Source organism: Hakea prostrata, chromosome 7 (genome assembly GCF_041222555.1).
Source record: "Hakea prostrata isolate BN-2017 chromosome 7, UWA_Hpros_2, whole genome shotgun sequence".
Lineage (NCBI taxonomy): Eukaryota > Viridiplantae > Streptophyta > Magnoliopsida > Proteales > Proteaceae > Hakea > Hakea prostrata.
Genome location: NC_142606.1, coordinates 3386978 through 3410301, shown reverse-complemented (window position 1 = coordinate 3410301; position 23324 = coordinate 3386978). Strand labels below are relative to the sequence as shown.

At 38.0% G+C, this 23324-nt stretch overlaps 2 protein-coding genes across 7 annotated transcripts in view; both read left to right on the top strand.

Annotated features, from left to right (window-relative positions):
* Positions 1–10291, top strand: part of LOC149009029 (zinc finger CCCH domain-containing protein 19-like) — a 56692-nt gene extending 46401 nt beyond the window's left edge. For 2 of the 3 annotated variants that reach the window (XM_089164462.1, XM_089164460.1), the window contains 6 exons: positions 3311–3546; positions 3650–3694; positions 8958–9295; positions 9471–9704; positions 9776–9865; positions 9950–10291. In XM_089164462.1, coding sequence (XP_089020588.1) covers positions 3311–3546; positions 3650–3694; positions 8958–9295; positions 9471–9704; positions 9776–9865; positions 9950–10024 — 1018 coding nt within the window. In that variant the 3' untranslated portion in view covers positions 10025–10291. The remainder of the gene's footprint in view (positions 1–3310; positions 3547–3649; positions 3695–8957; positions 9296–9470; positions 9705–9775; positions 9866–9949) is intronic. The other variant, XM_089164461.1, reaches the window with a different exon arrangement.
* Positions 10292–13005: 2714 nt separating this feature from the next.
* Positions 13006–23324, top strand: part of LOC149009028 (zinc finger CCCH domain-containing protein 44-like) — a 32611-nt gene continuing 22292 nt past the window's right edge. For 2 of the 4 annotated variants that reach the window (XM_089164428.1, XM_089164429.1), the window contains exons 1-4: positions 13194–14268; positions 16418–16497; positions 18677–18864; positions 21980–22826. In XM_089164428.1, coding sequence (XP_089020554.1) covers positions 14132–14268; positions 16418–16497; positions 18677–18864; positions 21980–22826 — 1252 coding nt within the window. In that variant the 5' untranslated portion in view covers positions 13194–14131. The other 2 variants (XM_089164430.1, XM_089164431.1) reach the window with 2 other exon arrangements.

The following is a 23324-nucleotide window of genomic DNA, read 5'->3' as shown; positions in this document are numbered from 1 at the left end:
TCATCGTGTGAGTTTTCCTCCTCGTATAAATAAAAAATCAGACCACCCTTTCTCTCTAGTTCATTCTGATGTGTGGGGACCCTATCTTGTTAGTTCTACTTCAGGTTACAGATACTTTGTTACATTTGTGGATGACTTTTCAAGAGTCACCTGACTTTATTTAATGAAAAATCGTTCAGAATTATTTGACATATTTTGCAATTTTGTTATTAAAATTCGTACTCAATTTGGTGTTCTTATTCGTACTTTTCGTAGTGATAATGTCAAAGAATATTTCTCTGATCCTTTTTGTAAATTTATGGCTTCTAATGGGATTCTTCACCAATCCTCCTGTGTCGATACTCCTCAACAATATGGGGTTGCAAAAAGAAAAAATAGACACTTATTGGAGGTCATCCGTTCTCTCTTATTTGAGATGAAGGTTCCTAAATCCTTTTGGGATGATGCAATTTCAACTGCTTGTTATCTTATTAATAGGATGCCTTTATCTGTCTTAAAATGTGGCATTCCTCATTCTCTCTTATTTCCTTCATCTCCCTTATTAACTTTGCCTCATCGCGTATTTGGTTGTGTATTTTACATTCATAATCATCGCCCAGGGATCTCTAAACTTGATCCTTGTGCACTTAAGTGTATTTTTGTGGGGTACTCTCGCACTTTAAAAGGAATATCGTTGTTATTCTTCTGACTTACGAAGATATTTTGTTTCTGCAGATGTGTCATTTTTTGAGTCCACTCCTTTTTCTACTGAATCTCATAGTTTAACTGACCTAAATGATGATCTATGTATTTTTCAAAGTGTGTTTCCACAGTTACAGTTCCTTCACCTCCACCTCTGGCCGACATCACCAAAGTGTACATGTGCCGTCCAAAACCACCGGCTCCCCCCATCTGCACCTACGGTCTCTACCACTATGCCGACTTCGTCTATTGATCCTGCGGACGTTCTTGCCAAATCTGACCTTGATATTCCCATTGCTCTTCGAAAGGGTACTCGTTCTTGTGTTCAATTCCCATCTCTAACTTTATATCATATTCTACTTTATCACCTCAGGTTCTCTCTTCTTCTCTACTATCTCCTAGGCCTGACCGGCTTCTGAGTCTACTTTTTCCGCGGTGGGAGAAATCGAGACTTATCCTATTCCTAAGAATGTTCTTGAAGCCTTGTCTAATCCTGGGTGGGTCAGTGCAATGAACGAAGAATTACAAGCCTTAGAAGACAATCAGACTTGGGATCTTGTGCCTTTACCCTCAAGAAAGACAGCTATTGGTTGTAGGTGGATATTCACTGTGAAAGTTAATCCTAATGGTTCTTTAGCTCGCCTGAAAGCTCGTCTCATTGCCAAGGGCTATGATCAAGTTTATGGCGTAGATTATGTTAATACTTTTTCGCCTGTTGCCAAGCTTACTTCCATCCGCATTTTAATTTTTCTTGCCGCTACCAACCAGTGGCCCTTGTTTCAGTTGGATGTGAAGAATGCCTTCCTTCATGGAGATCTGCATGAGGAAGTGTATATGGAGCAACCGCCTGGGTTTGTTGGGGGAGAAGAATAAGGTTTGTTGCCTCCGCAAATCATTATATGGTCTCAAGCAATCACCTTGAGCATGGTTTGGATGATTCACTACTATTGTAATAGAATTTGGGATGACTTGTTGTGAAAGTGATCACTCTGTATTCTTTTAAAAACTCGATGCAGGCAAAATCTATCTTGTAGTTTATGTTGATGATATTGTCATTACAGGAGATGATGCTTCAGGAATTGATAGGTTAAAGACCTATTTACAAGAGAAATTTCAGACCAAAGACTTGGGCAAGATAAAGTATTTCTAGGAGTTGAAGTTGCCCAATCAACAAAAGGTATATTCTTATCTCAACGGAAGTATGTACTGGATTTGCTTTCTAAAATAGGAATGTTGGGATCAAAACCCATAGACACTCCCATGGAATGTAACTTAAAGTTAATGTCAGAAGATGGAACCATTCTTGATGATCCGTGAGAAGTAGTGTTGTGAGTCATTTTTTGTCTCCCACGAACATCACACTGGGATGCAGTTATACGAATTCTGAGGTATCTTAAGAAAGCACTAGGATGCGGACTTCTTTACACTAATCATGGACATAGAAATGTTGAAGGATTCTCTGATGCTGATTGGGCTAGATCACCTATTGATAGAAGATCGACTACAGGCTACTGCACATTCGTTGGAGGAAATCTTGTATCATGGAAGAGTAAGAAACAAACTATGGTAGCAAGATCAAGTGCAAAATCTGAGTATCATGCTATGGCACAGGTAACATGCGAGATGGTATGGATAAAACAATTCCTCCAGGAATTAGGAATTATTGATGACACACCAATGAAGTTATAGTGTGATAATCAAGTTGCGGTTCATATAGCATCAAATCCAGTTTTTCATGAACGTACCAAGCATATTGAAGTTGATTGCCACTTTGTTCGTGAGAAGTTACTACAAGGCATAACATCCCCCAAGCATGTGAGGACTGGAGAACAACTCATAGATTTGTTCACCAAAGCTCCAGGGAATACAAGGGTTACCTATATTTGTAACAAGCTGGGCATGAGTAATATATATGCTCCAGCTTGAGGGGGAGTGTTAGGAAAGGGCAATTTGGGAAAGGATAGAGCCATCGAGAGTTAGTGCCTTGCGCTAACTCTCGATAGGAAAAAGAGGAGGTAATTAAGAGTTTTATACCAATCGAAATTGGTTGATGCTTTCCTATATAGAATAGACTTGTAAATTAGCCTATATATAGTGAAGTTATTTTGAGGAGTGCTCATAAGTTCAATCTGAGCCTCCACAACTAAGTCGTGGCTTCCATCTTCTCCTCTCCCTCATTCTTCACCTTATTCTTTCTCAAACTAACACATCTTAATCCTAGTTTCTCTTGATGAGCAACTTCTTTGTCTTTATATACTGATTGAGACTGTGGAATGCTAGTAAGAGACACCATCCTATGGTTTTATGTATTTTCTGGTTCACCCAATACTAATTTTCAAACTTGAGTACAACACTGTGTAGTAATTCACTTATGTTTCTTAGAGTCAAATTCTTTTCATTCTTTGGTAAATGGGTTGTAGTAATACAGATGGTGATTTGGGGCTCATGCAGATATGTCTGTGACTGATTCATATTGCTGACTGGGCCCAAAAGGCAGCAGCAAGTTAATTCAATTTAAGTATTGTTGAATCGGTATGGTTTCTGTTTGGAATACTGTGGTATGAGCTTTGGTGGTCGTGCTATACCTTGTTCGGGATAGAATTTGATCCTTGACTTATTTGGGGTTTACCCTCAGTGAATACCTAGAAAGAAAGCAGGTACTTCAGAAGCCATCAGAACAGTTGCGTCTGTTAAAAGATATACCTTTAGTAATTGCAGATGAAGTTGAGTTTGAAGCATCTCCAAGGGATTTTTCATTAGTTGGAAAAGAAAGAGAAGATGGCTTACCAAGATCAACCCTTAATGATGATTTAGCTGGTGACATGAAAACCTCAACTCAGATGGTTGGGGAGATTTTTGTTGCAGGTTCGTTAGGCTTTAACATATTACATATATACCTGTCCATTTGCACTTCAAAGATTCCACTTAGGAATTCCTTAAAAGTGTTTTTTTGTGATAATTGTGGCAGGAGATGGATCTGCGTATGGCAGGGAGCCTGAGAATGCTGCTGAAGGTAGTTGAGTTAATCCTTCCACTATTTTCTTCAGATTGTCAAATCTCTCTTTTTCTGCAAATAATTACTTTAATATTATGCTGAATCAGATATTCAGATGCCATTTATCAGCATTATAGGAATTTTTCATCATAATCTCTCTATTGTTAGTTCCCATCAGTGTTGACAGTGAAACTTGCACCAAAATTGACCAGACCCGCATGGAGGTACAGACTCACCTATCGACACCCTGTTACACAGCAGTCAAAAAAACTGAAAACAGAGAAGAGATGATGAGACGAGAGAGAAGAATAATGAAGAAGAAAAACTGAGGTGGAGAGGGAACTGTACAAGTTTCAGCCTTCCCCCTCATGCAGAGAATATATTGACATTCCATAATCTTCGGTTTAGGAAAAGTTTCGTAAACTGGTTATATAAGCATTCTAGATCACATCCCTAGTAATCTAGAAACAAATAAAATCATATCTATCCACATATATCTTTCCTAAAATAAATACACAAGAATCTGGACCAAATAAGACCAAGGATAACCTGCCCCTCTTCCCAGTAAGGTTCGTGTTGCGTGACTTGCCACCAAAATTGCCAGACCCGCAGGAGGTCAGACCCCCGACACCCTGTTACACGCAGTCAAAAAACTGAAAACAGAGAGAGATGATGAGACGGATAAGAAGAAGAAAAACGGGGGTGTCAGTTTCAGCCCCCCCCCTCTGCAGGATATATTGACATTCCATAATCTTCGGTTTAGGAAAAGTTCGTAAACTGGTTATATACATTCTAGATCCATCCCTAGTAATCTAGAACAAATAAATCATATCTATCCACATATATCTTTCCTAAAATAAATACACAAGAATCTGGACCGAATAAGACCAAGGATAACCCGCGACACCTAGACTTGACCCAGTAAAGAGTATCAGTTAATTTTTACTTGATCGTTTTAACACTTCCCCTCAAGATGGAGCATACAAGTGACCCATGCCCAGCTTGGAACAACTATTCGTGAAGATAGGGCCAAAAAGAGGTCTTATGAAGATATCACCAAGCTGATCCGAAGAGGAAACAAAAGATGTTTCAGTCTTTCTTATAATGACAGTATCGCATACAAAATGATTGTCAACTTCAATGTATTCCGTGCACTGAAGGAACACCACATTACTTCCAATGTAGATGGCAGCTTGATTGTTGCAAAGCATTTTCATTGGTTCATTGACAGGAAGTCCCAGCTCGAGAGGGAAGGATTTCAGCCACATTAATTCTGCAAAGGTGTGGCCGTTGCTCTGTTCTTGGCTTCTGAACTTGATCAAGCAATAGTTAGCTACTTCTTGCTTTGCCATGTAACAAGGTTCCTAGCCACAAATGTACAATATCCAGTTGTTGACTATCTATCATCATCAGCTCCTACGAATCCACATCAAAATATCGTATGACATCAATACAACCATGAGAATGATAAATCAGTCCCTTTCTAGGTGTTCCTTTGAGATACCACAATATACAACAAAATATCTCCCAATGTATTTCCTTTGGAGAGTGTATAAATTAGCTAACCATTCCAAAGCAAAGGATATGTCGGGTGTAGTAACTTTTAGGTAAATTGGCTTCCCTACGAACCTCCTGTACGGGTGAGGATCTCCAAAGCCTTCACTATGGTGTCAAACTTTTTATAAGGCTCCATAGGTGTAGCAATTGGTTTGTTAGCAATAAATCTTGTATTAATTAGTAACTGAAGTACATACTTCCTTTGCAACAAATCAATTCCCTTTTGCTGTGAAGATCTTCAGTACCTAAGAAGTACTGAAGTGGACCTAGGTCCTTCATTTGGAAATGGCAATGAAGGCTAGTCTTTGCATCTGCCATGCTCGTAGCATCATTACGAGTTACTGCAGACCATATGGGTGGGTAAAATGGACCGAGTAGTAGGTATAAGCAATACGGGTTACCATGGACCAAGTAGGTAGGTAAAGGGCAGTAGGGGCATATAGGTTTGTAAAATGGAAGTATGTGTTACTATAGACCAAGTAGGTAGGTGAAGGCAGTTTGGGTTATTCCGGACCAAGTAGGTAGGTAAAAAGGCTGTATGGGCATATAAGTGGGTAAAATGGAAGTATGAGTTACTATGGACCAAATAGGTAGGTAAAAGGTCGTATGGGCATATAAGTGGGTAAAATGGAAGTATGAGTTACTATGGACCAAGTAGGTAGGTAGAAGGCAGTTTGGGTTCATTCGGACCCAAGTAGGTAGGTAAGGGCAGTATAGGCATATAGGTGGGTAAAATGGAAGTATGGGTTTTTATGGACCAAGTAGGTAGGTAGAAGGTAGTTTGGGTTACTCTAGACCAAGTAGGTAGGTAAAGGGCAAATATGGATTACTACAGATCAAATAGGTAGTTGTTGCTGTAGAATACCATCTTCAAGTAAAAGTTTTGAGCAAAGAGAGAAGAAACCTTCAATCTCTCCCTCACATGTAGCATTACACGTGGGCAATCAATGACCAAATCTCAAAGAACCAACAAATAAAACCTAATATATTTCTTCAATCCTCCCCACACAATGACGTAAGAAATCCCAAATGGATGTGGTCCATGGTCCATCAAGGTAAGATACTGGCAACTTAGTATAAGTTGAAGGAGGATGGAAACAACTCAACCTCATAAAAGCAAGTCAGAGTTAAGTATCTAAACCAAGATAGAAGGTAGCAGATACTAGGTTATCTAGCCTGCAGTTTGGTGTCAAACTTGGGTCCACTGTAAATCTCAGCTTCCAGATCGTTACTGATTCTAGTGGCAGATTGTAAAGTACACAGCTTCAGAAAAAACAGAGTTTTTGGACTTGTAGAATACCAACAGTAGACTTCCATTCATCCTTGGAATACAACTCAAACAGGGACGTTATCAGCAGCATCTCTCAGCAGTCAGCAATATAACTTAAAACAACCAGCTATTTAACTCACAACAGAGGCTGTACCAGAAGTGTGTCTCTAAGCAGAAGAGGTAGTACTGGCACAAATTCAAGACTCAGTTATATATCTCAAAACCAAGACTGTATCAGCAGTAGTATAGTGTAGGAAAAAGAACATGGGAAGAAACAGTACAGCCTGACATATATCATATCAGTGAAGAAAGGAGGTAAAAAAAATAAAAAAAAACACCTCCCCAAAGCCTGAAGGTCCTGAGTTACTATATAAGAAAGGAAAGACCTGAATGAAGAAGCACAGGTCACCAAAAAAAAAAAAACCTGGACAATAGTGTAGCTGCCAGAATTGTAGATTGATTTGCAGCTCAATCAAGTGACAGGGTCATGCCTCAAACAGCCACACTCAGAGGGACAACTTCTTTCGGTTATGGGAAACTCCATTGCAGGTACAGGTAATTCTTAATCAGATTTGTAAAAAGAACCAAGCCAACATTTCAGGAGTAGCAGGAAAACTCAAGAAAAGGTAATAATATATATTTAGTTTCTTTTTTTTTTTAGAAAGACGAGCCCATCACAGATTCACAGGTCAGTAGCAATACAGATCAGACTTAAATAGGTTTTCCATGGTTGTCTAATCAGCAATTAGTAAGTAGAGAAGGCAGCACAATAGGCTATGTAGGACTCTCGAAATTGGAGAAGAAAAATTGCAGCCCAGGGATCAGATTAAGGCTCTGATACCATGTGACAATTAAAATAACTAGTAAGAACAGAGACTGATGGTAGTGAGAAGAAGTGGTGGAAAAGAAGAGATTGACAGCTCTCTCCATCAGTAGTGTATTTTACTATTGAAAAGTTTCCAGATCAGAGAGATCTTCAAATATCCTCAAATCTAGTTAGTAGTTACAAGATATTCAAATATTACTAACGTAAAATTGACTTGATTCACACCCAAGCAATATCGAGGAAAGGAATCAAATCTGCTTAAGTATTGCTTGCTAATAAAGCTACATAAAAAATAGGAAGTAGTATCCTGACCCAAAAATAGAAGCTAAAGAAATAAATAAAATTTGGGTGGAATGAAATCAAATCTAATCTAATCTAATCTGGGGTAGACGCACATACTAAAGCGGTAATCACACATTTCTTAACATAAAGCTGCTCCATACTTCAGGAAGAGCTGTGAGCTATGGCTGTGAGGTGTAGTAGTAGTGGATTGGAGGGTATTGGTGGTTGAGAATGGAGGTAAAGTGAGTTGTAGAGGAGGCCAGAACCCACTAGGTTATCTGAAACTAATGATTGCTTGCTAGAGCAACCAATGGAAGCAAAGCCAAAAAATTTACAGTGAATGAAGTTATGGGGATGCAAATCTTAATTGACAAATTGTTCAAACCCATAGCCATTTTCTTCCATGATGAAGGAAGCAGAGGGAGGGGAGTCAGCAGAGACATTAACACAGATAGGCGCAGAAATGTCTGTCCATATTCACTGTTCTACCATACAGGTAGCAACAGCAGCCAATGGCATCCAATTCTACTGACAGTCGGATCGATAGTGAAGAGGGGGTGCAAGTAGGGGTCTCATTACTTGAGAAGTAGCATCTTGGAACCAACAAGTCACAGGCACCATCAAGAGTATGAAACTTGGTTCATCCTAGTAGAACTTGAAGACTATACTCCATTGTCAAGAAGGTTAAGTGTAAGACAGCTTTGGCTTTCCCTTGTTTAGTTAGTGAACCTTGAAGAATGTTGAAAGAAGGCCTCAAGGCCACGATTTCCATTTTTCAACATCAGGGGATAAGAGATTATCAGGGCAGAGGATAAGGAAGGTGAGCCATCTGAGGAGGGCTGAACAAAATGAAGGAGGGTCAGAAGCCTGATGTATGAACAAGTGGGGAGAAAAAGACCAACATAAGATACTAGTTGGACGGCTTAAAGAGAAAGGTGGAGGAGGAGAAGAGTAGAAAAAAGAAGGGGGGGGGGGGGTAAGGTGGATTCATTGCCTAATGGGAGTTTCATGTGTTAGTATTGCACAGACACACTCTTTATGGTAATTTTATTGGCTGCGTCGTATCAAGTGCAAATACTTAAATCTTTTCACACCCTTGTTATGTAGCTTCTGCGCATAGCGATCAAAGAAATGCCAATTGAAGGCCAAACACTGGTTTTTCAAAAGCCATATACTTAAATGCACGTAGTTGAGTTACAGTTGGTGGTGTACTTGTCTACTGTATTTGCCAGTATCTAAATTCACTGTGGAGTATATTTGGATAGCTGTGTACTTTAAATGTTTCAACTGTTTCCATTTGTTTCACAAGGGTGCTAACTTTATACTGTTTTACCCTTATCATCAAGAGAGAGGCAAAGAAAAGGGGGAGGCAGTGACTCTGGGTTTGGGAAGACAATCAAAGAACTCCATCTGTAGATTCACGCAAGGCTCTAAAGGGATGAGTGCAGGCAGTGGCAATGGAGATGTTCCTTCACCAAAGCACTCTTCTTCTTCCCCTTTGGATGAAGGCGTGGGTTTGTCAAAGATAATGCATCCTCTCAAGCAGAGATCCTTCAAATGTCTGGACTCTGCAGAGGTAGAGGAGGTCCATCTAGATGTAATGCCTAAGCACTCTCAGTGGTGCCATGGGACAATCTTAGCAGGGGTTCGTACACATCTCTCCAACCAAGCACACCATGGAGAGGTTTTTTGGATTGTCTTTCCTTTTATTTATAGAGTTTGCCATCTTGGTTCTTTATTTGTTGACTAACTTTGCCTGCTAAATGTTCTCTTCTTGCTTGGTATGTTATCACTTGAATCTCACACTGGAGCCTGAACTTGGTATCATTTCCTGAATATTGAGACCACCATCTTAACAGGATTCTCAGCCATCGTCTGCCACCACTACCTCAGCTAGCATGGAGATGAAAAATCATGTACTGTCTCCGCCTAAAATGGCTGGTGGAGTTCCTCTGAGATTCCCTCCTGGCTGTGATGTCTTCATTCCAGGATATCCCGGCTGGACTGTGCCCATCTATGAGACTGGTGTTGAGGTTGAAATCCCAAGACCACCATCAGTACCTGGGATCCCTTTGCCTAAAGATATTGAGTGGGTAAGTGTCAAACTGAACTTCTCTTGCTGATACGTTTAGGTTTCAGTTACTTTTATCGTCTCCTTCTGCAGTTTCCTCGTCACAGAGTGGAGGATTTGATGAGCATGGTGGCAGGCTTGAAAGACATGGTGCGCTGCTACTCTCACGATATACTTGTGATGGTCAGAGCCTGTTCTTGATTCTTATGTTTATTCCTACAAAATAAATGGTGTCAGCGATAACTTTTAGAGTTGTTACCTTTGCAGAGGAACACCATTAATGAGTTGAGGACCTCCAAGTGTAGCAGTCGAGAAGGGAATACTGAAGAGGCTACCAGTTGAAATGAAGAGGAAGAGGGTGCTAACATTAATGGTGATTGGAACAATGATAGGCAATTGATTTCTAATTTTATGATGTATTTTACTTGACCTTTTTTTTATGATAAAACCAATTCATTGATAATTAATTGCATTCACAAGAAGTTAGTTTATTTACATTGGTCGAAGTTCCAGAATCTTATGGGTAGAGGCCATTGCTGGCCAAGTTATTTTGTCTGAGCTTTGAACGCTGTACAGAATTTATTTATTTAAATTTTTTTTTTTTTGACAGGGGGGTTTGGGTTGTAGTAAAGAATATAATTTTTAATATATATATAAGATCGTCAATTCCAAAAAGTTGTAGTAAAGAATATAAAGAGAACAAGCACGCAGGGAAAACGAGCATTAAAAAGATTTGAGTCATCAAAGAACAAAAGAGTTCAACTAATTTGTGTGCTTGGACGCTTGGTCTTTAGTATGCTACTTGTGGGGATTCTGTGTTCTAACTTAAAATTTTGAGGATAAAACCCTCGCCTGAGGGTTTGTTTTGGTACTGATAAGAACAATTTAAGCAATCTTAAAATTGGTGAGAGGTTTTGCAAAGATTCACGTGATGATCCTTCTTATTACTTGGTTATGTTCAAATTGTTTCTTGATCTAGGCTTCATAGTTTTTATCTTATATGAAGGGGATTTTCATGTTAAGAATTGATGTGTATTCTCTTTATATTATTATTTTTAAAGGATTTCTTTCTTATTGTATTTGTTTTGGATAAGCGTGAAGGCAGTGTTTGTGGTATTTCTATGGCAATAGGGTTTTATTTGGCAAGATTTGAGCAATCTTTAGAGGCTATAATTTTTATAATGCATACGTTCTAGTCATATGCTTCATCTTGATTAGGAGGAATTCTTTCTTGATGCGTAACGAACACTTCTTTTTTCTACCCAGAAGAAAAAGGAAAAAAGCGACCCCTCTTTTCTGTATCCAATATCCATTTTTATATAGAATTCATGATATTTTTTCCTATGTTAAAACTTAAAGGTCGTAATGTATGATGTATCTTCTTTTTTCTTTTATTGTTTTCACTTGTGTATATTATTCCTTCTTCTTCCTGGTGTTTTTTGTTTTGAATACATGCGAAGCAGCGGAGGTAATGCCTCTGTGATATGTGGAATGTTATTGGTGGGTACTGCACTCTCTCAGGACAGCAGCTCAATTTATAGAAGTCTAAGTCTGTTTTTTCAGCAAAAACACCCCTCTTCAGGTAAAGGAGAACATCTCTCTGTTTTTTTTTTTTGGCTAATGAAGTAAAGGAGAGTATCAGGGAGGTACTTGGTCTCAATGAAAATCACAATGTTGGAAATCTATCTTGGCTTGCTCTCCTCAAAGGGCAGATTTTAACATACATTACGGAAAGACTGGGATCAAAGTTCGAGGTGGAAGGAAAAGTTGCTTAGATGCAAGGTTTAAAGTATCGGTATCAAGTATCGTATCAGTCATGTGATTTTAAGAGACGTATAGTCCCGTAACAAGTATTGTATCGTTATTACAATTGTATTTTAATGCAATTCAATAGAGAGACGTATCGAGATGTATCGTATCGGTTGTGTTAAATATAGATATGTATCGACTAGTATCTTATGGTATCGTGGAATACTTTAAACATTATTTACATGTGCCATGTCCATATTCTTGTTCCCAAAGGAAGTATGCAAAAGGTTGAAATGCTTTAATTAGGAAATTTTGGTGGAGGAATGGTGAAAGAAAATGCATTTGTTGGTCGGGTTTCACGAGAATGGAATTTTGCTTGGGTAGGTGCATTTGACATGCTAGTGCCTGTGCTACTCACCATTTGATGTAGACCATGTGGGTTTTATTAAATGTTAGCCGCTCGAAATACCACGGGCACATGTAATCAACTTAGTGAAAGAAAAAAATTAATTTTTAAACAAAAAATAAATCAAACCATGTTTTAAGCGACAATGATTTAATAGAATCCACAGGTATGTATCCAATGGTGGATACCACAAGCACCACCATATCAGGTGCACTACCCAAACAAGATCTTGGAGGAAGATGTGTTTAAGCAAGTCACAAGGAAGTATGAGATTTAGGGCCTGTTTGGTTATATGAATACAGAGATTTGAAATCTCTAGATTCACAAATAGGAGATTTATACTCTTTTGGTTGTATGAATCTCTGGATTCATGAAATCCAGGGATTCATTTTTTTACACTAAAAACGTGAATCAATAGATTTATGGGTATGAAATAAAATCCAGAAATTTTGCACCCTAACAATAAAAGCACTAAACATTTGAACTATGACTCCATAGATGTTTTTTCAATATACAGATTTCATTCCAAAGATTTAAGCTAACCAAACAGTTAATTTTATGAACTACTCCATAAATTTAAAATTTATAGATTTAAAATCTCCAGATTCAAGTAACCAAACAGACACTTAAGAATTTTGATGAATTCAATCTAGTTTAGTTTAGCTGGACAATGTTGGCGCCTTCTTGAGCAACCAAATAGCTTGTGGGTACAAGTCTTGGAGCTATTACTTCCCAAGTTGCTCTCTCATGAAAGTTCTCAAACTAAAAAATTGTCCATAAGAATGAAGAAGCATTCTCAAGGGTAAGAAATTATCAGAAGGGAAACATTGGGTGATTATTTTGTAACATAAAAATAAATAATTAAGTAGAATTTTTTTTTTTGGCCAAACATAAAAGTGCTTTGTGGATTACAATTGCTTGATCCATTATTCCATCCCCTCTATAAACAGATTTTTAATTTTGTAATAAAAAATATTTTCTAATGGCAGAAAATATATTTGCGGGTCCCACCTGGAATCATTATTTGAAAGTGGGACCACTATATGCTGAGACGATGTTGCCATGTCGGAATCCGATACCAACGATGAAACAAACCGTCATGTTCTATACTTCCGTCATCTTTCCCGTATGTTGCACTAAATTTTATATTTCCAATCAACACCTGAGTGCGCTTTCGCTCATCAGATTGCCAAAATTAACCCTAGTCTTGAAAATAAATGCCCGCTCTCTTTTTTTTCTCAATTGGGTTTTTGGGAGGTCTCACTTTCTCGCCTGGTCTAGTCAGCTTTGCAACTCCCACCACTTCACTGTGACAGATGTATGTAGTGGCGGCGAAAACAGGTTCCGCTTCTTTCTCTGTCCGACGGTTTTTTTTAACATTTAAAATTTCTCTGCAATGTTGATTTTAGTTGTCAAATCTTTCTTTCCTATCAGAATTTCGTCTGTTGCTGTTGACTGTTCGGTTTCATTATACGAATTTCCTGCAATGCAATCTACGATTTTTTTTTGATGGATAATGCAATCTACGATTTGTTTCCCTTTAAAAGAAAAAAATGTTCTTCGAGATGCGATTCTGAACCGTACAGTGTAAACCCTACAGTTTGGGAACAGTTCAGAAAGAGGGAGACTGGAAGAAAAAGGGGGCAAGGGTTAAGATCCGAACCACGCAACTCCTGCTGTTCAGCTGGAACGATCACAAATTCAAATCTTCTCTTTGTTGAGTCTTAGCCGCATTGGGCATCTTCTTCTAACCGTCGAAAGTCGAATAAATGGGTTTTCTGCTGAAAGAAAAGGGGAACATTTTCTTCTGTTTTTTTCGTTCCCAGAAAGTAAAAGCCAAGAGCGAGTTTAGGAAGTTCCATTTTCTTTCTTTTTGTTTTCCCTTTTTTTTTTTTTAATTATTTTTTATGCTTCCGGGGTAATTTTGGTATTTCATGCAGTGATGCGTTGGGAAAACCGAAAATGTCTAGCTTTTCTTTTTTAATATTGAGCCTGTAGTAAGATCTCCAGAAAATTTCTTCTTTCACCTAGGTGGACTTTTTATGGAAATGACATGGAGATCTTTGTTTCTGTATCTTCTGACATGGATTTTGGCGGAAGTATTTTATAATCGGAAGTTGAGCACTGAAGTTGAATAATCGGAGCTCTTGTGGCTGCATTTTGGTGAATGGGCTTATTGATCCTTGTGCATGGATACTAGAAAACCGGGGATCAAGTTGGTTTAGTTTACTTGGGTTTAGATGATGAGTTTTTGGCGAAGAAGTTAGTGCTTTGAAAGATTCTTTTACAGTCATATGCATTCATCTCGGATACCGGAGGTGATGGAGCAGAAAAGTCTGATGAGGAAGCTTAACATCAAGAAGGAAGAAGTTGCAGAGGATTACTGCTTTGTCTGTAAAGATGGAGGACTGCTACTTATCTGTGACTATAAGTGAGTTAGGAAGGTTTAACAGTGGCAGTGAATCTCCCATTTTTCCCACCTTTTGTTTTCTTCTTTTAACCCTCTGGCTGATTAAGCATACCTTTTTTTTTTCTTTTTTTGTTTAGCACGTGTTGCACCTCTGAGGTATGCGTGCCGTGTTTCCTTGTTTACTGTTTTGCATTTCGTTGCAGTTAATCCGACCAAGGTTTCAAGACTCAATAATTAAGACTCAGTTTAGTGAAAGCTCCTGATTCGGATCGTAATTGCTGGCACTGATCCCGATTTCTAACCGTTTTAGGCAAATTAGGTGACCCCTAGTTATTACTCTGCTTGTTCCTGATTTTTAAGCCGATTTTATTTAAAATAATTTAGAAACCAGTTGCATCGGACTGATTCAGGCTGATTTGGGCTTTGACCAATCTCACCCACGATTTTTTGAACCCTGGATCCAACTGAGATAGTAACTGATCCATCTTGGTTGGCTTCTCTAATCTTTTGTTATTTTATAGTATTACTTGTACTTTGTTACTCTGAATTTCTCAAGTATGCATTTTGTAAATTGTTCTTACGCTGACACTCAGTGATGCATGTGCATGGGATGGTCGTGAAGACATACAAGTGGGAAATATCTAATATGTTACTGAAATACAAAATATTAATAATATATTAGCCATATAAAAAAGACAATATGTTTATTTTTTAAGAGCGCAGGTACTTATGACTTTTGGTATTTCGAAATGTGTTGACGTTTGCTTATGTATTCTGTTTACAAGTTTAGCTGTGCAGTCCTATAAATTTTAACGATGTTTGTCTACTTCACAAGTACCTCAGTTGTTTAGCCAAAATACTCTGCTAATTATTTTGATTTTTTTGTCCTAACTTTTTTCAATATATTGCAGATTCCTTAGGTTTGGGCCATTTAAGTCATAAATCCTGAATAAAAATATTGCTTATCATTGACCTTTTTCTTATAAACTCTAGTAATAGTCTCATCTTTTGTTTTATAAAAATGTCAATGAAGGGGGTGGCAATTTAGTCTTTCACATGCTTTGACATTTGCCCCCTTCAGATAGACAAAGTAAAATGTGGTTTCATTGACAATCTTTGACAAGTATCTGAGATTTTTCCCAGCAAAATTGGAGTTGGTTAGACCAAGGGTCTCAAAATGTGTGTGTGTGTGGGGGGGGGGGGGCAGGGGTGGATGTTTGACAATGCTGGAATGATAAAATAAAAAATGATCTTATTAGAGCTGATTTGGGAGAAGCCCCAATACAATATTAAGCTACAAAAAGGTCATTTGAGGTAGCATGACCATGTTTAGCGGAGGCCCAGAGATGTGGCAATTTGTAGGAGTGACTTGATGTGCTAAAAGAGCAAAACGCTGATGTAAACTGACCTCAGGAGAAGTGAGGCTGACATGAATAGCTTAGGTCTTTTTTCAAGCATAATCTTGAATAGAAGCTAATTGGAGGGCCGGAATACACGTGCTGATAGCATTCTGTTCTTGTGTTCTTGTGTTCTTTTGTTTTTGTTTTTGTTTTAGTTATTATATTAATATTTTGTCCTTTTAAGGATATAATAAATGAAGCTGACCCCATTTAGTTTGGATGAGACTGAGTTGTGAGAAATAAGAAAACCTTTTAACTGACACCCAAAAATACCCTAAGGTTGGCTTGGCACCTGTAAAGAAGTGATGAAAATTATCCTAGTTCTACATTGAGACCTTCAAAGAAATTACAAAATTATTTCCACCTTTGTTGCCCACTCATGCCATGTGGCATTTATGATTAAAAGAAAAAAGAACTTGTGTGAATGTATTAATTTTTTTTTTTTTTTTGGGATAACAATGATTTTCGAAAAGGTAAGGGGGGGGGGCTCTATACATGGTGAGTCATGTGATTGAGATGAGATCAAATTTGGCAAGTTTATTCATTCCTTTTTGTGCATTTTTTGTTTTTGTCACGCCACTTGGAGTTAAAGAATCTATCCACACATAGGTGTGCTCACTCGTATAACCGTTTTCTCAAATATATAATGTAGATTATCTTTCTTTGTTGCTTGATATATATTAGCAATATGTATTGCAAATAATTTTTTTCCAGTTACTTTATTGGAATTTGTACTTATATTAAAGATGCGTCTTCATACTTGTTTCCAGGCATTGTTTGAAAGCTTATCATCCTCAATGTGTGGGGAAGGATGATACATTCTTGGAAACTGGAGAACGCTGGACATGCAGTAAGCTTCTCACTTCTTTTTGCTTACTTCATTTGCGTGCAGTTTTTATTCTCTCCCCCCCCCCTTCTTAGGTGTCATTTGTTTGTTAGATAAAAAATGGGGTGGGAACAGTAAACTTTTTACAAAAAATTTCAAAATCAGGATTGTTTGGTTTAGTGGGGTGGGAAAGTGGGCAGACAAGCTTCCACCTGTCTGCTGACGAGCCATCCCACTTTTTCCACCCCATCCCTCTTTGTGAGAAAGTGAGGGATATAATAAAAGTGGGACCCACAATTACAACTTTTCCACAAAATCCTTTTCTTTCCTATTCCCTCACCTCACTAAATGTGGGTCCCGCATGTTTATTTTTCTCACCTTGTTTTATTTTGCAAACAAACGATGCCTTGTGGACTCTTCAATCTTTTTATCTCTCTTCCTTACTTTTCTTCTCTTGCTGGATCCCATCAAATCCTGTTTTTGGGGTGCCGATCGAGTGAGGTAGATCTTTTTTATGAAATCCGTGAACGACTTTTCTTAATAGAGGAACACTTGATGCAGCACAACTGGTTCTTGTTCATGCTACAGTAACGTGAATATTAACCTAGGAGATTATTCTTCCTATCTGGTGGGCCCCAAGTCCAGTGTGCAAAGAAATAAAATAAGAGATGCTGTTCTGTGTGGGAGTTTCAAAAATAATGTAGGATTTTTAATTATTCATTAGGATAATTATGTAATCTGATTTTTTATTTGGGTAGGGTATTTAGGATCAGTTTTAGTTAGATTTAAATTGGAAAGAATCCTACGTTAATTGTTTTGTTATTGAAGTGTGTCTTTCGTATTATTTAAACACCTGTAATCAGCTTATTGAGGATAAAATAGAAAACATGAATTAAAGCTTAAGGTTTGTATTTTTGCAGCCCCCCTTCTCTCTCATCATCTCTTCTTCTTATGAGTGTCCTCTCCCTCTTCCCCTGCTACATCTCCGAGTCTTTCTTGTTTTCTTCTTCTCTATTCTGTCCCCCAATTAGCAGCTTCATGGTTGTCTCTTACACCCTTTGTATATTTTCCATTCAAGTAGACCGTCTCTTGCATATTGTGATTGTTGTGTTTGTGCCGTCGCTTCTAAACATAGTTATCAAGGCATTGCCTAGGCGTGAGGTGCTCTGGTGGTTCCTTGGCTCCAAGTGTTGCCTTGGTTTCCCAAACAACACTGGAAAAAAGAAGAAGCTTCATATCTGTCTCTTACTTGTAATTTGTAAATGTTTTCCTTTTAAGGTTGCCCTTATGTTGCATATCATGAAAGTTGTTGTATTGGTGCAATGGTTTCTAAACATAGTTTTCAAAGGGGCATCTAGGTGCTTTGATGGTGCGTGGCTCCAGGGGTTGCCTTGATGCACATTGGCAGCTATGGTTCTAAAGGATTGAAGTGCATGAATTATTTGATCAAGAGCATGGAAATATATTGATGGTATGAGAGAGATCATTTAAGCATATCCAGTATTCCAGTTCTTGACAATATCAACAACTAAAATAAGTGTAAGGAGGAGACTGAAAAGACAACAAAGATCCAGAAACATGATTCTTTCCTAAATGAAACTCTACAAAATCCTCCTAACCTTATTCCAAGAAACACTAGGACAGTCCGTCAGTAACCACATATGCATCTGCCATTTGACAAAAATTTTAAAAAAAATGGAGGTTCTCCTTTCTGACCATTAATGGTGAATCTTCTTTTGTGAATAGTGCTCCTTTTGGGCCTCCTATTGCAGTGGAAAATATTCAGCAGTATAGGTCAATTGAATGGATGATGGCAATCATGGGAACAGGTTAATTTTGGGCCAAGGATGTCTACTTTGCAGTCACTATTGATGTTGAATGGTGGAGTCATACAAGAAGAGATGAATTTTGAGCACATGATGCATAATTTATTAGTTGGAGAGTATCGTGCACTACATTGATTCCTCTATTTTTTGTCTTTAGAATATGTTCAAGACTAATTAGCCTATTAGCCTGACTGAACAACATCGTAAGTGTCCACCTTCAAACTCTTTTTTTGTTCAATTTTCCTACCCTCCACACGGGTTTTGTACTTTAAGTAACAGATAATGTCTTACTAGTTACTACTAAACTTTTGTTGGGGCAATATATTTCTCAGTTTTTTTCTTATTGGAAGTATCAAAGATTAACTTCTATTTTATAGGTTGGCATTCCTGCTTCATTTGCAAGAAGAAACCCAAATTTCATTGTTTTTGCTGTCCAAATGCTGTTTGCCAACGTTGCATAAGAGTTGCGGAGTTTGTACAAGTTAGAGGAAACAAGGGATTCTGCAACAATTGCCTAAAGCTTGCTCTACTCATAGAAGAAAATGTGGATATTGACTCTGATGGGGTATGCTTCCTTTCTTATAAGATTTATTATACCTTAAACTTCAACAATATTTGTGTTTATATATCTCTTTTTGGATTTTTGGAATTATTCGTAGGATTTCTTAATTTGTAAAGGTAAACTCTCAATGTTGACAATACCATAATCATGGTAAAAAATTCGAGGGAAACTCAAGTTTCGACCGGGTGAAAATGGGAAACTTAGGTGGAAACTTGGGAAATTTCGAGGAAACCGAGGACTTTTCCGTACAAGTTTCGACACGTTTTAGAGAGTATTTTGGGGTGGGATCCTGTATTTAAGCTAATTAGAGTATAAAGAATACATTTGTTGTATTTTGCTAACAAAATCAATGTAGATATGTCATTCAATGTACATAACATCAATGTAGAGTTGTCTAAAAAGTACATTATAAACTTAACTACTTAATCTCATAACATTCAATATATAATTTCTAACTTCAAAATAGTTGACAATAAAAGGAAAATACAACTTAGTGTTAAGAGGAGTGCCAAGAGTGGATTCATCTTGTGAGCTGAGTAGTACTATGTCTGTAACATCCTCTCCTCCAACCAACGAACATAGACATCCCATGACATTTTATGCCTATGGTTGTCAAGTTAATCGACAACTGTAACTTTATAAGTCTGGTCATCAATATGCTTAAGATAACCAACCTGAGGGAATACACACTTTGGATAGGGAAGTCCTGATGGAGGGGGTATTTGGGGAAACATGAAATAAACAAAAAAATTGAAAATTTGGGAAAGCTACAAATTTTACAGGAAAAAGTCCCAAGTTTCCATGAAATTTTCCAGGTTTCCACGAGATTTCCACAAGTTTCCACGAAATTTCCTAGGTTTCCACAAAATTTCCCAAATTTCCACGAAATTTCCCAAGTTTCCACGAAATTTTCCAAGTTTCCCACGAAATTTCCCAAGTTTCCCATGAAATTTGGGAATTTTTTTCCTCATGAACTAGCTGGTCCAACTGGGTTGAACCAAGTATCGACAGGTTTCGAGGTTTCGACAAGTTTCGACGAAATTTCGACAGTTTCGATCGAAACTGAGGACTTTTTTTCGGTCCTCATGAGTTTCGTTTTGCATTTTCCAAAATGGAAAATTTTGGTGGAAATTTCGCAAGTTTCGATGGAATTTTGTTCCATGGGTGGGTGTTTAGGGTTGGGATCGAAGACTTGGAGGGGGGGGACGGGTGATGAATCCAGAAGGGGGAGTGAAAATTTGTTGAATAAAACACCAAACCGATGCAGCCACAGGGTTTTCTGCCCTAGGGAAGCCACAAAACTCTCCACTCGATTTCTCTTCCAATCAATTTTTATTCAACATAAAACTGTCTTATTACATGTTTAGGCTGTGTCTATAGCGTACCTTGAAGGACTCCTACTTGGACTGAACTTAAAAGGCAAGGCAAAAATAGAACTCCTAACTAAATAAATAAAATTGCAAAAATTAGGACGACTCCTATTTTGAGAAGGAATCCTCTTTAGGATAAGATTCCAACTTGACTATGACTGGTTTTAGAATAAGATTCCTACTTGACTACTCCTTACTTGACTAGGATTCTTTCTTAACTTAACAAGGACTGACTCAAATAACAAAATAAAAATAGGACTGGACTCCTGATAAAGTTCTGCATCTAACCAGATCAACTTGGACTGGACTAGGACTGTTAAAAATGACCAAAATGCCCCTATTGATGAAAAAGACTCCATGTGGCTGGACTAGGCCATAGGATGCTGAGGCGACAACCTAGGTGCTATTTTGGGTCGTAGGGGTCCTCCTGAATTTCATCAGCTCTCCCCTTGAAAACATTCATCACCGATGAATGGGTGAGAGCCATATGCCTTTCATGCAAATCTTGGTCAATTCTCTTGAGATCTCTTCGAGGAAATACTTGACTTGGAGCAGAGATTGATGGAAAACCCGCGTGAGGAGGGGAAAGGATTTAAAGCCGTAAAATTCGTGAAGGCACTTCTCTTCAGTGTGTATTTGTCCTCAAATTTTGCAATTATATGGGGCGGGGGGGGGGGAGTAACATGTGAGTAGCAGCTTGTACCATTCCTAGGCAAAACTTGGGCAATGTAGGAACACTAACAATGAAGTCTTCAATTCTGGGGTTTTCTTTTCAAAGAACCATGGTGGCATGACAAAGTTGATGTGCTCATGCTCAAAATCAGTTGCTATGTCCGTGAGGTCTTCTTTAGGCACATCTCCAGCTAGTGTTATTGCTTCAATCTTGTCCTTGTAAGCTTTTGTGGTACCATCTTCAGCTTTCCCAACCTCTTCATCAAGGGCTTGAGTCAACTCTTGGTCCTCCACTATTTTAGCCTTGTTGCCCTGATCAATCTCCTTTGGCAGTAACTCTTGAAGGAGCATCTGGATTGGTAGAGAGAGTTCAACCTCTGGTTGTGGAGTTTCAGCTGTGGAGATTAACTCAGGACTTATAATCTCAAGACCAATTTAAGTCCTTATCTTGTATTTGATAAACTTACGAATTTACAATATTCTATTACATGTGTTTCTTGCCTTGCAAAATTTTCTTGCTCTGATTAGCCTTGATGAGGGCATTGCAGCACAATAATGTTTCTTTATCATCTGTTGAAGCCATTCTTGTGGTTAACTATTCTAGAAGGGTGTGTATCCTTGGGAAATGCACTGTCACCAGACATAACAAATGAGCCTGAATAAGCTCTCTGGTCATCCATACTGCCCCTAATTGGAACCCTGCCAATTCAGTATTTAGGATATGACCTGTTCATGGCTATTCAAACACAAATGCCTTTGGCAATTCTACTCCCCCCAATGAGGAATTTGAGTGTACATTTTTGGCATATTATTTTTTGCCCATGAACTGCTTTAATCTTGGTATTTACTATTCATGATCTTAACGTCTTAGATGATGTTCCCTCATCTGCCACCATTGGTTCTAGCTTACATTTCGGAAAATGCTACTCTTTGATAATTTTATAAGTGAACTCTTATGCTTACTGACTTGAAAATTATAGGTCATCTATGATATGATAATTAGTGTGCATGTGACTGGAAACATTCCATTAAACCTGTGGTATGTTTCTGGCTTTAATTTCTCCTGGTATCCTCAGGGCAAGGTCGATTTTAAAGACAGAGAAACTTGTGAGTTCTTATTTATGGAGTATTGGGAGATTGTAAAGAAAAAAGAACACTTAAAATTGGAAGCTCTCCAGGTGGCATATAACCTCTTGAAAAAGGGTGATAATTATCAAAGTGAGTTGGATTCTGATTGTGAGAAGATGGATGGTACAATGGAAGATGGAGAATTGCAATGGATGGAGGAACCTGAGGGGCAGAATTATTTTTCAATGAAGATGATGAAAAGGAAGGTGAGGTCGAAGAAGAAGGAGTTTATTGGGTGGGGTTCAAAGCAACTTATTGAATTTCTTACTTCAGTAGGAATTGATACTAGCAAACAATTTTCTCCAGATGAAGTGAGTTCTATCATCAGAGAATATGTCAATAAGAACAGTCTCATGCATCCTGTGAGGAAGAAAAGGGTTCTGTGCGATGAAAGGTTACATTCTATTTTTGGAAGGAAATCCATCAGCCGAAATAAAATTGATGACCTGTTGGAATCACATTTTTCTGAGAACATGGAAGATTCAGAGGAAGATGAATTCAAATGCAGTTCAGAGGACATGGAGGAGGATACCTCAAAATCCAGTGAAAAGCGGAGGATATCAAGCTCAGAAAGACCTCAGAAAAGAAAAAAAGATTTGGAAGTTCCACAAAGTTGTTTTGCATCTATAACACCTAGAAATATTAAGTTGGTTTACTTGAAGAGGAGTTTGGTTGAGTCTCTTTTAAAGAATCCAGAGACGTTTGAAGAGAAAGTGGTCGGTAGTTTTGTGAGGGTCAAATGTGATCCCAACGACTACTTGCAGAGATGTTCTCACAAGCTTGTTCAAGTTACAGGTAATAGTTTTTGTAAATTTGTATTTTATTGATGACCTCTTATTGGAATTGTACTTTGCCTTGAACTGTTAAGGTATCTATCCATTAGTCAATATTTATAAATGATACTCACCAATGAGGCAGGTCCCTCATTTTTCTATATTTTACCTATGTTGCACTGGTACCTGTGGTTGAAGTGCCCTGTCTGATGCATGTTGGGCACAAATTTGATGATTTCAGCAACACATGCCTTTAGTGTATCTTGGCTCCATTATAATATGGATAATAGCTGATGATGATATAGGTGACGCAGGTAGATCTGTTATTGTCCCAGCAACCACCTTTTTTCGTAGGAAATGGAGTGACTTTGAACTGTAATTAAACTTACATATGTTCTTTAAGGTCTTTGATTCTTCCTATTTTATGTCAATTTGTGGTTCAACAAGACTTCTGTCAAACAATAAATATTTTGTTTGTACATTTTATTAAATGCTATAAATCTGTGGTTTACCATGACCG